The 15,113-nt window shown below is 36.9% G+C and overlaps 1 protein-coding gene across 1 annotated transcript in view; it reads right to left on the bottom strand.

The window, feature by feature from the left end:
• Window positions 1–15,113, bottom strand: part of BPTF (bromodomain PHD finger transcription factor) — an 81,561-nt gene that overhangs the window by 40,505 nt on the left and 25,943 nt on the right. The window contains exons 5-13 of the mRNA XM_070937735.1: window positions 14,763–14,948; window positions 13,440–13,613; window positions 13,144–13,319; window positions 12,045–12,400; window positions 11,443–11,574; window positions 11,202–11,331; window positions 6,149–6,284; window positions 4,611–4,862; window positions 1,563–3,885 (exon numbers count right to left, since the gene is read on the bottom strand). Of these exons, the coding sequence (XP_070793836.1) occupies window positions 1,563–3,885; window positions 4,611–4,862; window positions 6,149–6,284; window positions 11,202–11,331; window positions 11,443–11,574; window positions 12,045–12,400; window positions 13,144–13,319; window positions 13,440–13,613; window positions 14,763–14,948 (3,865 nt within the window). The remainder of the gene's footprint in view (window positions 1–1,562; window positions 3,886–4,610; window positions 4,863–6,148; window positions 6,285–11,201; window positions 11,332–11,442; window positions 11,575–12,044; window positions 12,401–13,143; window positions 13,320–13,439; window positions 13,614–14,762; window positions 14,949–15,113) is intronic.

The following is a 15,113-nucleotide window of genomic DNA, read 5'->3' as shown; positions in this document are numbered from 1 at the left end:
ATTGGCTGGTCACCTTCAATATACTAAAAGAAACAGCTTAAATGCCATAGATCTTCTGAGATAAAATTAATGTTTTCTTTCCATCATAGTTAAAAATGGATCATAGTTAAAAATGGAGTGTACTTTCACATATAGTACTAGCAGTGATTACAGACAATCTTTGACTTACAACCATTCGTTTTAGAGACCATTTGATGCTACATTTGCGCTGCAAAAAGTGACGTATGACCATTTTTCACTTTTACGACAGTTGCAGCATCCCCATGGTCACATGATCAAAATTTGGAAGCTCAGCAACTGGCTCATATTTATAATAGCTGCAGCGTCCTGGGGTCATGTGATACCTTTTGTGCCCTTTGACAAGCAAAGTCAATGGGGAAGCCAGATTCATTTTACAGCCATGTTACTCACTTAACAACTGCAATGATTTCCTTAACAACGGTGGCAAGAAAGGTTGTAAAATAGGGTGAAACTCACTTAATTGTCTCACTTAGTAATATAAATTTTGGGCTCAATTGTTGTTGTAAGTTGAAGACTAGCTGTATATAGATCTATGCTATCACATGTTGAATTCTGCTCATTTAAATGCCAAGTTACAGAATATTTCTAGAATGTCGGATCAACTAATTATAGCTTTACGGTCTTAAATATTTACTGGAACCAAATTAATATGGTATTAGATGTTTTTGTCATGACTTTGATAAGCTGACCAAAGAAGGTAAGTTATGAAAAAAGCATTATTTTGCAATGGCAATTTGAAAATTATTTTCTCATGATTTCAAATTGGTACGCTCTAAATAATACTAGTGGCATGTATTAGAACTGTGATTATTTTGAAAGCTCTCAAGCTCTTGGTTGCTGTTAAAATGAGGTTTATCGAGCAAAACCCCGTTTAATAACATAAAGCAAACTTATTACAAAAAGCATTTGTCTAACCATAACAATTCTGTAGCCCTCCCTGGTCTCATTCCACTATACCCCAGCCACAGGACTAATCATGAAAGGAATAGGAATAATTCTGTACCATAGCTCAGAACTGGAGATCAGAGTTTTTCACCCATCCTTTTGGATAATCTTAAAATAAGACTATTTTTTGCAGTGTTCAGTTCTTTAGGCTGCATTCATTTTAAGAGGCTCAAGTTAAAAAGAATGGGATTCATGGATATTTCTACTTTCTAGTTTTTGGTCTCAGTGAGTACTTTTCAGCATATTTAAACTTTACAGTGCATACCCTCTGCAAATTCTCCTGTTTCGTCATCACTCCACATATCAGATATTTGCATTAGGTACAAGATTCCCTACCCCAATACTGTTCCATATCCTGATCGAGAAGCAGCTAATAAATCTTTCTTTCTAAATATACCTACAAGGAATATTATCCTCCTGTTAAGAACAGGTCCAGTATCTTAGGGACAAAATAATAAGCAATTAAAGATTTTTAAGTGATGACAATTAAAGTACTGGATTATAATATATTCACAACACATGCACAACAAAATCTTCTCCCACTCAGTGGGAGATTTTATAATTTATAATTTTTTAACATTGTTATAACAGTGTACCTCCAAGTGATACCAAAAGTTGGTCTTGGGGATGGATAAGGCCAGATGTCCAAAGCAGGTTTAGCGGTATAGTTGAAACAAGGAACTTCTCTAATCCCTCCTTTTCTTGCCAGTTTCTTCAAGTCGTCGCTGGGTAAAACAAATATGCTCTTTTTGCTGCTTTTAGTAACAAACTTTCTATAAGACGGCAATGCTGTTCCAGAGCGAGTTTTTTTAGGCCTTGAAAATTTCATTAGTTTCACTTTGTCCCTTGTGGAATATTCCTTGCTGACTGTCATAGAAGTCACCAATGTTCCACTCGGGGTTGTCAAGGAATCAGTCACTGTTGTCGTAACCACGGTTTTACTATGCTCTTTTACAGAAATAACATCGGTTGTGGGAGCGGTAAGCTTTGTTACAGTGGTGGTGGTGGTGGTGGTGGTTACAGTGGATACGGAACAATTTTCAGCTGATGACACCACACGCTCTTTATCCTCCTTGACTGCTGAAAGCTCTGACACTTTATAAACGGTTTTTGATTCTGTAGAAATGGTAGACGTGGTGGTCACTTCTGTCACAACCGCTTTCACTGCACTCTCTCCATTGATGTTTTTAACTCTGTGTGTCTGCAGTCCATTCTGATCAGCAAAGTCGTTACTCAAACTAGATTCTTCGCATGAAATTACAGGCGAGAGGGCAGCCTTCTTAATACACGATGACTCAATTTCCATGCCTTCTGTTTCACTACTTATACTGTTCTCGTTACAGGAATGGACAGCTGTGAGGGATGCATCATCAACCGGACTAGATCTTTCAGAAGAACACGGCTTCCTTCCACTGTCTTGAGTAGACCGAGATGTATCCTCCTGAGGTAAAACACCGCCTCTAGGATCACAGTCGGGATCCACCGAACTCCGTACAGAAAACTCATTGTCTGAATGTCTTCTCTCATCCACCTCTTCCACAGCGATATCTCCATTCATAAATGGTTTTACAGATTCATTAGAGGGAAATGATTTACCTAGCAGATTGTTTTTATTAATATTATTGACTTTAGAGTCAAGGTTACTCTCAGCTTCTCTTTTTAAGCTTTCTTCATTTGGTAGGTCTTTAAAATCAGCATCTTTTCCATTCATCTGATATGTTGCCGACTTTCCTCCATCCATCTGGACATCGTGTTCTCCATTTTTGTTGTTGTTTTTATCAGCAATGCTTTTAATCTGATCAATGCATTTACTTATGGAAGTTGGAGGATCACACTTTGCCTGCTCTAGCTTTTCACCATTTGTTTCAGCAATTTTAGAGTGTGTAATTTCATCAATGATGTTTTCTCCTATCGTGTTAGGAATCTGCGCTTCAAATGCCTTCTCTGAAATAAGCTCAGTACGTAATGATTTTAGGCCTTCCAGGGCTTGTTTGGGATTTAATGCAATCTTTGGTTCAGATGCATCTTCATTGCTTTTCGGTAGACTCGCATTTGTGTTATTTGCTGCATGATGATCCTCTAAATTACAAGCTTCTACAGAATCAGAGCCCCGTTTTTCAGTTTTTAAGGTTTCATTTCCTTTCTTAATGAAAGATGCAGTCTCTTTTTCACAGTTCTGTTCAATTCCCTCTGGCTGCATATGATGTTCAGAATTAGGCCCCGTGATTTCCTCTGAACTTTTTTCATTGTCCCCTAACACACTGCATTTAGTTGATTCTTTATTGTCTATTGCTTGAGAATGTTCCATGGTTGAATTACCCTCCTCCTTACTCAGCACTTTATTTTTTTCCGTATCCACTGGTTCAGAAGCACTTCCATGAGCATTTGCTGCTATCAAACATTGAGAATCTGAGCACTGACCCGAAATGAGATCTGATTCTTCATCTAAAAGTCTATCCAAGCAAGACAAGGATTGGACTGATTCACTGGTTTTATTGAAGTGGAGGTTGTTAGGTGACAAACAGTCTTTAACAGGATCTTCAGATTGCTTTGTACCTGAATCATGGGCTCTCTTTTCATCTGTTTCTGCCTTAGTTAATGGTAGGTCATCTGTATTCCTTTGTGGACTCAGAGATTTACAATCTGAGGAATTGGAAGCAGCTTTAAGCTTAATTCTTTCCAACCGCTGCTTTTCCTCTAGTGTAAACTGTTTTACTCTTCTTTCAAGTAGTCCATCTAATTTTGATGTTTTCACTTTCCTTTTGTAACATGTCCTTAAGTGAAAACCTTCACTAACGTTTATTAAATCTGCACTGATGGGAGTTTCTTCACATTTGGGGGAAGTATCCATTTTTACTTCATCTACTTCCATAGGTTCTTCCTTGATGTCTTTATCATTTTCACAGACTCCTTTTTCATCTATAAAAAAATGTTTAATCAGTAGGACACTTTATTAATTAACACATATACTGACAAACCCAAGTCCCCAACCAGGGCAGCTTCCAATTATACAACGTACTCCCATCATTATGTAAAGCAGGGGTGGGGAACGATGGCCCCTTTACGACCTATGGCTGACTCAGGAATTCTGGGAGTCGAAGTCCACAGGTCGTAAAGGGGCCATTGTTCCTCATCCCTGATGTACAGCATCAATAACAATAGCATTTAGCACTTATAAATTGCTTCACAATGCTTTTAAAGCCCTCTCTAAGCAGTTTACAGAGTTAGCATATTGCCTCCAACAATCCAAGTCCTCATTTTACCAACCTCAAAAGGATGGGAGGCTGAGTCAACCTTGAGCCTGGTGAGAATCGAACTGCCAAACTGCAGGCACCCAGCAGTCAGCCTGCAGTGCTGCATTCTAACCACTGCACCACCACGGCTCATAGTTGAACTATGTAGAGATCCTGGAAGTCCAAAATCCCCATTTGGAATGAATTCAGACTGAGGAAAGCTAATCTAAATTGTGACTAATTACATATTCTTTTGCAACAATATATTCAGGCATATGGAATTAATAAAGCACTGTTTCTACCACAATAAATTATTTTTAGACTGTCTTCAAGTAAACGTTGCACACATAAACATTTCGCTCAACCATGAAAGGTTAGATGTTTATTAAAATGGATAAAAGTGCTTATTACCTTCCTTCGCTTGATCTGATTTTTCAAAATGTCCATCAATTTCAGCTTTTTCTTCATTTAGTTCATTTTCTTCCTTGGTTTGACTTTTCTTTGTGGTCTCAGAATGTTGAGTTTCTTTTTGGTCCTTTTTATGTGGTTCATGGAAGCTCTTTATTCTATCTTTCAAAGAACAGTGCTCTACTTTTACTTTTGCTGGATTTTTCCTTTTATCCAATTCGTGCTGTTGTTCTGTGATAGCAGCATTGTTCTTGGCTGATAAAGAAATATGCAGATACTCATATGATTTTGGTCACTTTGTCACTATAAGCCTCTCACACAGGCACATACTTTCAAAAGACTTACTCCAAGCCTAGTACTATATTCAGAAAAAGGACTACTGCAATTACAGTAGTGTACTATTTTTCCCCCCTGAAATGCAATTTTGTTCAATAGAAATGTTACTGACCATGAAATTGTACAGGATCATAAGATCCAACAAGATCTTAATAGAGGAAATTGACTAAACCCAACCACCAAAAGTATTAAAAGCAATTGTCTATTACCACATAATAAAAACAGATAGTTATTTCGGTATCAATAATAACAATTAGAAAATGACATTGTTATAACAAGCTTAACAATTTTATTTGCAAAAAGATTCTGATCTTGTAGAAGCTCTCACTAGGACAGGGGTGTCAAACTTGCGTCATCACGGTGTTGTCATGTGACGTCTCGTGATTTTCCCCCTTTGCTAAAACGGGGGTGGACGTGCCTAACGTAGGATGCATCTGGCCTGTGGGCAGCGACTTTGACACCCCTGCACTAGGAAAACAGAGGTGATTTTGTCCCTTTTCCTTCTGCTGCAGTACTTTCTTTCCTACCATACCAAAAGGCCCCCTAACCTTCTAGAACAGATTTTCTGATCACATCAAAAAGGGGGGGAAATCAATAAAAATGATTATATAGAGTCTGCTCTATATAGCTTTGAATTTATTACACTGGGGTTTAGGATATATTACTAAAACCACATATTTTCTCTTTAATTACAAAATTTAATATAGTTAAATGGACTAGCTGTAGAAATTTGATATGAACCCAAATTACAGTAGTTTGCTTCTTCCATTATTTAGAAAATTAAGACACATGTGAATAATTAGCAACTTTTTTTTACAACAAAACCATATTTAATTGATAGAAACAGAGTATTTTACAGATGTATATTTTTCTCCTGAAATGCTTGCTGTAACTAGAAAGAAATTAAAATAGTACAATGTTGCTTGAAAATACAGTGAAAACTGGTGTTTGATGTTTTAAACCTCACTTCATATTTCAAAATCATACTGTTTCCCCAAAAATAAGACCCTGTCTTACCTAAAATAAGCGCTTGGCCTTATTGCTATGCACTCAAATGCCCGATTGGGCTTATCATCAGGGGATGTCTTATTTTGGGGGAAACAGGGTAGCTATATTTTTAAAGACACCCAGAGTCTGTTGGATTGGTCAGTTCTAATAAAATTAATGAAATAATAAAAATGATAATGATGATTTCCAGCACTTACCAAGTAGTAACTTTCTATAACTGACATTAGTATTTCCAGGTAATCTGGGTACAAATCTATGAACATGTGTTTTACTAATCCATATCCATCCACCATATCCTGTTACTCTATATTCTTCTCCTTTTTGTTTCCAGACCTATGAAAAAGTTGAAATACATTTTAATTTTTATATAAATTTGCAGCCTTACCACACATAAAATATTGCTTTAAAATAAAGCTTAAATTTTCTTTTCTTTTTTTTTTTAGAAGTTAACGCTTTATACATTCAAGTTCTAAACAACCTTTTGCTTGGCAATTTATTTTTTACAATGAAAAGTCGCATAGCACTTTAGAAATAATTGGTTAGGAGTGCACATGCTCCCCAAAGCAAACTGCCTCTGCCTAAAACAGAAATCCTTTTCATCAGAATGAAAAAGGTGACAATATAACTTATTATTCAGGTTTCTTTAGAGCATAAAAAACAGCTAGTTTAGAAAAAAATTAATAAAACTGTCTTATGTCTACTCTTATGAATTCAGCTAATGCTGAAACTGAAAGTTTATCTAAGGTCTGGTGCGAATACATGTGCCTTAGTTAACAGCCATTCTTCACTGCCAGAGGTTGGTATATCAGGAGCAGCCATCTGACTTGAAAAAAGCAGACGAGTAATCTTGAATTCTGATTTCTCTAGTTTCCTTGGAAGTTCAAACAATGCTTAGGTTCTCAACTCTGATTAATTCAAGCGGTAACTGGCAAGATATTTAAAACTGAACGTTTGTCTTCTCCTTATTACCTTGCTAAAAGGATTGACCAAGAATATTTTCTTCTAAATTACTGTGATCGTTAGCACTGAAGACTGTTTCAGTGGTAACCATACATCTATCCCTCGTTTAGCTTGATTATCTAGGTTAGCAACCATTTGCAAATATGACAGCATATAATAGTAATTAAAAATTCATTTCCAGCCAATGCACACATTTATAACCAAATTTCATCTGCCTGACAACAATGCATGCCTGAGTAAGACTGGCATACCACACAAGAGAATTTTATCTGAATGAGACTGCAGCAACCAGTGGTCTTTGTAGTCTGTCTGTTGTCTATCTGACTGTGTCCTTCCCTCCCTCTCTCTATCACATGTCCCGTTAGTTATGATTCGGCTTAATCGTCTGTCTCTGGAACATAACAGAGACACTAAACGAGAAGTGTGTCTATGGTATTATATGAACTGCATTCAAGAAGGCAATAAATACAGTCTATGTATTAGTTATAAAAAATCAGCTAATAATTTATTACAAAGAAATCTGAGGCAGTTTACAAATCCTAGGTCTGGAATTAAACTAAAATAAAAGCTGGAACAAAAACAACCCATTAAAAGCAGCATTATATATGGTAGGGAAAATTAATAACCAATATATAAAGAGGATTTAAGAAAAACATGCCACCATGTTGGGGTCTGGTATATTACAGGGGCTAATCACAACAATGTAAGTCTTAATTAATAAGTCACAAATCACACATATACATGGCTTAAAAAATCAAATTTACAATTATACAAACCAAGGAAATGGCAATAGAATATAGTATATATCAGTAGACTATACTGCTAGGATAGGAACTCCTGTTCCGGACTCATTGATCTGGAAGAGGAACTGTGAGCAGGCCTGTTAACGATAGTGAATTGGGTACTTTTTCCATTATTTTCATTCTTTTGAACTCATACGGAGTAGGAAAATGTGTGGCTCTCTGGCTATTCTGGAATTATAATTTCCAGTATTCCTCAATATTGACAGTGTTGCTAAAATACAGCAAAGTCTGGAGATTTAGTTATCTACCTCTATGTTATCTTTCAGTTTTTCAGTAATAGGCTCTACTGTCAATCTGCCCATACCCTTTAGACACTATTTTTTAACATTCAAATGGAATCTGTCATTGAAATCCATTCTTCTACATATACAGACCTGTAGAAGGACAGATCTTGATGTTCTTTAGAAACTATTTCAGGCATCTGCTACTATCATATCGCCTTTCTTCTTTCTCAAGAAGAAAAAATCTAATTTCTTCAATCTCTCTTCACAAGATTTTTCTTTATCTTGGATCATTTTTATTGTCCTTCTTTGAATTTGCTTCAGTTTACCTGAATTTTTTTATTACTGTTTGATTTCCAGGACTAGATAAAATAGTTAAGGAAAATGTCTGAGTATGCGGTATAAATATTACTTCACATGATTTGGAATGTTTACAATTATACAAACCAAGGGAACGGCAATAGAATATAGATGCAACATTTTATTGATGCAACATTTGCCTCTCGGGTAGTCACTTCACATTTGTTTTCGGTTGTCAGTTTTGTCCACTGGGCCTTATTTTTTGTTTGTTTGATTCACTTCGTTATAAACAGCTGCATCATTTGTCAACTCTTGTTGTGGTGTCACCTTTCTTTGATCTGAGAAACCTATGCCCTCTCTTTTCAACTGGGTATGCTGACTCATTGCACCCATTTTCCAATTTTTAAAATTTAGGGTTGCAAATCTGAGATTCTGCACATCTCAGGCAGAAATTCAGACAAGCCTTAAGGCATGGGTCCTCAAACTACGGCCCGCGGGCCGCATGTGGCCCACGGAACCAATTAATCCAGCCCGCAGAGCACCACGAGGTTGCCCCGCCCACATCACCTCACCCACCCTTCAGCAGAGCGCAGGACTTGCCTTCGGGAGACCTGCAGGCTGGAACCAAAAGGTAAGCTCAACAATTTTAGCCTGCGGAATGCTTGTGGAGGTGGTGGGTGTGGGGGAGGGGGGGTTAGAAGAGGCAAAAAAAAAGGCAAAAATGGCCCGTTTTTGGCCAAAAAATGAGGCATTTTAGCCTGGTTTTAGCCTGCAGAATGCTTGTGGAGGTGGGGGGGGGGGGCTGTTTAGAAGAGGCAAACAAACAGGCAAAAATGAGCCATTTTTGCCTGGTTTTAGGCTGCAGAATGCTTATGGAGATGGGGGGGGGGGTGCGAAAAGGCAAAAAAACAGGCAAAAACGGCCCATTTTTCACCTTCACCACCTCCACGAGAGAGAGAGAGAGAGAGAGAGAGAGAGAGAGAGAGAGAGAGAGAGAAAAGAGAGGGAGAGAGAGACAGAAAGAGAAGGAGGGAGGGAGAGAAGGAAAGAGATAGGGAAAGAGAAAGAAAGAGAGGGAACGAGAAAGAGAGAGAGAAAGAATGAAAGAGAAAATGAGGGGGAGAGAAAGAGAGGGGGGAGAGAGAGAGGGAGAGAGAAAGAAAGGAAGAGACAGACAGGGAGACAGAAAGAGAGAGGGAAAGAGAAAGGGAGAGAAGGAGAGAGAGACAAAGAGACAGAAAGAGAGAGGGAGAGAGAATGAGAGAGAGACAGACAGAGAGACAGACAGAGAGAGAAAGGGAGAGAGTGGGAGAGAGACAAAGAAAGAGAGAGACAGACAGGAGAAAAAGAGAGGAAAAAAGAAAAAGAGAGGGAGAGAAAGAAGGAAAGAGAGAGAGAGACAAAGATATATATATATATATATAATATATATATATATATATATATACATACACACACACACACACACACACACACACACACACACACACACACACACATATATATGCATATTCTTTCTAGCCAGGTTTTACCTACGTAAACTTAGTTGTTCTACAGCCCTAGGTTCTGTGAAATCTCATTCATTTGAGAAGTGGGTGTGGCTCACCGAAGACGCCTTAAGAGGCAGAAATAGCTATCTGAGTCTCCCAGAGAGCAACACAGAGTTGCAGTTTGTCAGCAGAAAAAAGGCCCAGAAACTTGTGAATGAGAGTTCACAGAACCTAGGGCTGTAGAACAACTAAGTTTACATAGGTAAAACCTGGCTAGAAAGAATATGCACATAAAAGCCTACGAAAAAGGGAAAAAAAAAAGATATATATATATAATATACATATACACACACACACATATACATATAAGATATACATATTTCTCAAGCTCCTTGGGGCTGAGAGGAATTGCAGCAAAACTGAGTTTCCTGAAGTGGACCACTAGACTTCTAAACAACTGAAAAAACGATCTAGTAAAAAGAAAAGGCAACCAAAAGAGCAACATGCAAACAAAAGCAAATAAAACACCCCCAGGAGCAAAACAAATTAAAGTTTAATTTGTGTGCATTGTTCAATGGACTGTTAAATTGGCCCACCTAGTCACATGACCACCTAGCCACGCCCTCCCAGCCGATCCAGCCCCCCAACAGTTTGAGGGACTCTGAATTGGCCCCGTTTAAAAAGTTTGAGGACCCCTGCCTTAGGGGGTCACAACGGTAGAGTTCTACCTTTTGATGTAAAAGTCATCCACGATGGTTAACAATCAGCTTTCAGGTCACACACCTTGCAAATACCAGTGGTTTGGGATATGATCCTTTTCATCACACATGAATGCACAGTCTGTCAGAACTGCCTGTTTTTCCCTATTCCCACAAAACTCAGAGTGTACCTGTTTTCACAAGCTTTGCAAAAGGGTTCTTGAAAGTAAAAGGGGAGCAATTTTATTCCATAATTTACTTTTCCCTCTTGCTCAGATTCTGGTTGTTAGAATTTCCACGTGCTAAGTCAAAAGTCAGCGCGTTTTAATTCTGTGATCTTCTCAGATAACTATTTAACAACCATCTACGTACCATGCTTACCAGAGTAAGAGAGAAAAAGATCACACACACTCTTTTGGGGATATAGGTTTGCCATTCCCAGCTGGACTCCTTAAGAAATTGACCTCCACTCAGAATTCACTGGGGGAGAAGAAAAAGGGTCCATCTAAGAATTTCCCTTAATTAACTCTAACCACATTCAATATCAAATATGTTTGGTGATCAAATGAGCAAGATTACATCCCTAATGGAGTGAGATCTGATTACAGCTGCACTCCAAATTCATTCAGGTCCCTTCTTTTTTTATTGTATTATTGCAATTATTTCAACTCTCATTCCATTAATATTCACAGCCTTTTAAATTTACTCAAAAAGTAGCAATCTGCTAAAATAAGTTAGTTAAAAAAAAAGAGAGAATAATGTTATGTATAAATAATACCTGGTGTTTGATGGGAAAGGTATATTTCACCCAAGTTGCTTGTTGCATGGTTTCTTCTTCCTCTTGTTTTCTCTCCTTTTTTTTCGCCTTCTCTTTTTCTTCCCTTTCAATCGCTGTCATTCTGCGTAACCTAATCGTAAGATACACATAAGAGCATTTAAGGTATGAAGCTAGCCTAGCATTGTCAAATACTCTGGGAGAGATCATCGGAACTGCTTTTATACACACTCAAATATGTTACCTGGTGTGACCCAAGGATTCCCTCCAAATGGGCAGCATAACAACTGGTTTAATTGCGCATTCCAATATAGCCAGAGCCAATGCAAATTCTCTAGGTTTGCTGCACATCTGGACAGCTTTGATCCAATTCGATCTGTGATTGGACAAAAATATGAAACACAGTAAGTAGGTTGTGTTCACTAGGCTATCTTCAACAGCAAAACAAAAACAATAAAATAGAAAGCAACAGCCACACTGATGCAAAAAAAGCCAACAACCTTGAAGTGATGGTATAATTTAACCCTATCTTCAACCTCAATCCTGGGTCTATTGGCGTATATCTATAGTATGATAAAATATAAAATCTGATGTTATTTTCATTCAATTCCCTTCTTAATGTCCCCCCCACTTCCCCTTTGCAATGTCTTTTCTATATCTGTTCTCGTGTTTACAATAGAAGCAACTACCTATTATTTTTATGTTTATCTTATTTTTACTCCTTTGTTTTTTTTTTATTTCTCTAGTGTTGAATGTTCAATCGAAAGCTCCTCAATTCTGGGGTGTTTTCCCATAATTTAATGCTCCTATGCCCAATATACCGATGAAAATCATAGGTGTCTTTACCTGTGTGAAGCCCAGTTGGGATGGAGGAATGAGGAGGGGATGTTATTCTCTAGCTGAATTATTGTTAATCTCAGTGTAGATATTGTGAGAACTTTTGACCCATGGACAGAACCATTCCATTTGAACTCTCCGGCAGGACTTAGACAAAACTTGTGAGAAAGGTGACGTCTTTTGTCATGGTCTTCTCGGTGTTGATGTTTATTCAGAGCAAAAGAATTGGTAGCATATTGATTATGATAGACACGATACTTCCCTTCTTGACCCAGTTTAAAATAATTGCTGATGCCTGCTTTCATTACTATTTCCTTCTTGGTATTCATTCGGGAAATTTCCCCTTGAGAATTAACCACAAGCACCTTATTGAAGTCAAAACAAAACAAACAAAAACAACAAAACTTAAGAACGTTTTTTTTAAAAAAAAAACCTTAAATCTCAAAATTTTAAACAAGAAGCAAAATTCTACAACCTTTAGAAACTACTATGTTAAGAATAAGCAATAATGTTTACTATGGCATGTATTTGACTATATAGGGTTTGCCTCATATAATAGTTAAGTCTCCTACATACCATGGTAGATATTGCTTTTAAACCAAAAATTAGTTTCTATACACTTAACTCTATTGCCAGATTTACCATTATCTCTTTTGAAAGGGATGTTCTGTTTTTCTTTTTCTTTTATTTCTCTATTATTTGTAACACTTAAAAGTCTTTCTGGGATTCAACAATGCAAGTATAGCGGTAATAAATAAACACATGAACAAACCTCAATAATAAGCTAGGCTTGCTTTCCATTAACATTTTTGATCAAAAGAACATTAGCATGATTCACGATCTCTGATAGCAGGACAGAATTTTTGAATTTCAGAACAAAGAAACTGAAAGCACATGTTTAGGAAAATAAGTACCATTCGAGATTCAGAAGCATAGAAATATAATAATAATTATAATAATAATACACATGTATATACATATGTGCATAGCTATTGATGCCTTCATTGCTGGCATTTCCATGCATATTTGTTTCTGGTTTTGTCTGTAACTCTTATTTTGCCACTTCAATGAATCAGAACACTTTTAATTTTTCAACACTAACACAAACCTCTTTGCCTTCTTTAAAAAGCTTATTTGCTTCATGTGCTGCAGCAGCAACCTGCTGACTTTTCAGCTGACTGAGTTTGCTATCTGGATTTCGTAACCTAGTGACCATTCGCGTTGAACCTGGAGTGCCTATTCCACTGTTTGGAGAGTCACTTCTCTCACCATTAGATTTATCGCCTATCAGGGGGGAAAAAAAAGCTTAAATAGGAATATACAAGTAAGGCAAATGAGCATAGCCAGTTTACACTAAAAATTAGCACCCAGTACATTCTTGTGATTATTAAGCATTATTTGTACCTAGATCCTCTGAGTTCTGAGAACCTCCTTCAGTGGTTTCCACTTCATCAGAATTCTTTACAGATTCACTCTGCAGAGAATTTGGTTCATTGCTACTGCTGTTTTCTGGGTCTGACAAAAGTGCTTCAGCAGATAAATCAATGTTCAGATTAGGAATTGTTTTAGTTGTTTCATCTACCAAAAAAAAAAAAAAAAGTCAATTTAGGTACATAGTATTCACCTGAAGAACACTTCCAATACAGAACATTAACATGTGAAATCAGAAAGCTACACAATTCTCGTAATTATACGTGATAGATAAATATCTATATTATTTTAGACTGGAACTGGGGGGGAGGGGTGGATGAATAAATTATAAGGGAAGAAAACTGCCCTCTCATAATGTACTTAATATTAATTAGGGTTTATTTCAAGAAACCATGTTGACAAACCACCATCTGTCATAATATTAAATATAGCTAAGAGGTGGTTATGAAACTGGAGGAATTTGGGCACTTTGTGATTAATAATCTTTCCCACTATGAAGTTTTAATCCACAATGCTTATTAGCACAAGATAGCAAGATTTTGGATTTTATAATCCAAAGCATGACATTTATATTTTATTATAAATACCAGCATTAAACAATCAGTATCACTAAGCTATCAATTAGTATAACTAGCAAATATAGTAATGTGAAAGATGTTCATTAAACATATTTAACCAATGTTTATTAATTTTGCACCAGCGTTTATATAAACTAAATTTGTGCTGTTGAGTCAGTCTTGATTCTTGGTAACTGCCTGGATAGGTTCTTATAGGTTTTTAGCTAATATTTTTGGAAGTGGCCTGCACTGCTTTCTTCGTAGAACAGAAAGAGAATGACTGATCCAAAATACCTAAGGCAGATCTAGAACTTTCTAACCTGGTTCCTTTAACCACTAAATCAAACTGTGTATCTTATGGAAAGTAAAACTGTAAAAAAAATCAGACATATACCAACCATAACTCCAACAATTGCAACAGCATTTAAACTTATATACTGCTCCATAGTGCTTTACACCTCTCTCTAAGCAGTTTACAGAGTCAGCATATTGCCCCCAACAATCTGGGTCCTCATTTTACCGACCTCAGAAGGATGGCAGGTGGAGTCAATCTGGAGCCGGTGAGAATCAAACTGCTGGCAGTCGGCAGAATTAGCCTGCAATACTGCATTCTAACCACTGCGCCACCAATAAACTCTGAACTTAGTAACTATACAGTGATAAAGAAAAGCAAACAGCATTTAACTTTAGGAAACTACTCATTCAACTAAAGACACAAAAAACAAAACTATCTATGTACCTGAAATATCCTTAAGAACTTCTGATGCTATGTTTTTGTCTGCCTTATTATCATCAGAAATTTCTGAATCACATCCTACTGTGTTCTTCCCTTCAGAAGCATCAGCCTCTTCTGCAGAAACATTTGTGATGCTGCTTCCAGGAAGTGATAGTCCAGAATTGTTTTCATCACATGCATCTGATGATTCTATAGGAAACACATGATAAAAGTTCATAAGCATTTTTAATATTGATTTACCAATCATTTTTTTTATTTATATCCCATTTTTATTATTTTTCTAAATAAGTCAAGGGTGGTGAACAATGTTAATTGAACTTGAACTGAAAATAAATTCATAAAAATCTGCTAGTA

This window comes from Pituophis catenifer, unplaced genomic scaffold, assembly GCF_029215685.1.
Source record: "Pituophis catenifer annectens isolate HBS135680 unplaced genomic scaffold, rPitCat1.0.hap2 SCAF_2, whole genome shotgun sequence".
In the NCBI taxonomy this organism is placed as follows: domain Eukaryota; kingdom Metazoa; phylum Chordata; class Lepidosauria; order Squamata; family Colubridae; genus Pituophis; species Pituophis catenifer.
Note: the sequence above shows the minus strand (reverse complement) of the source record. Positions and strands in the feature narration are given on the sequence as shown.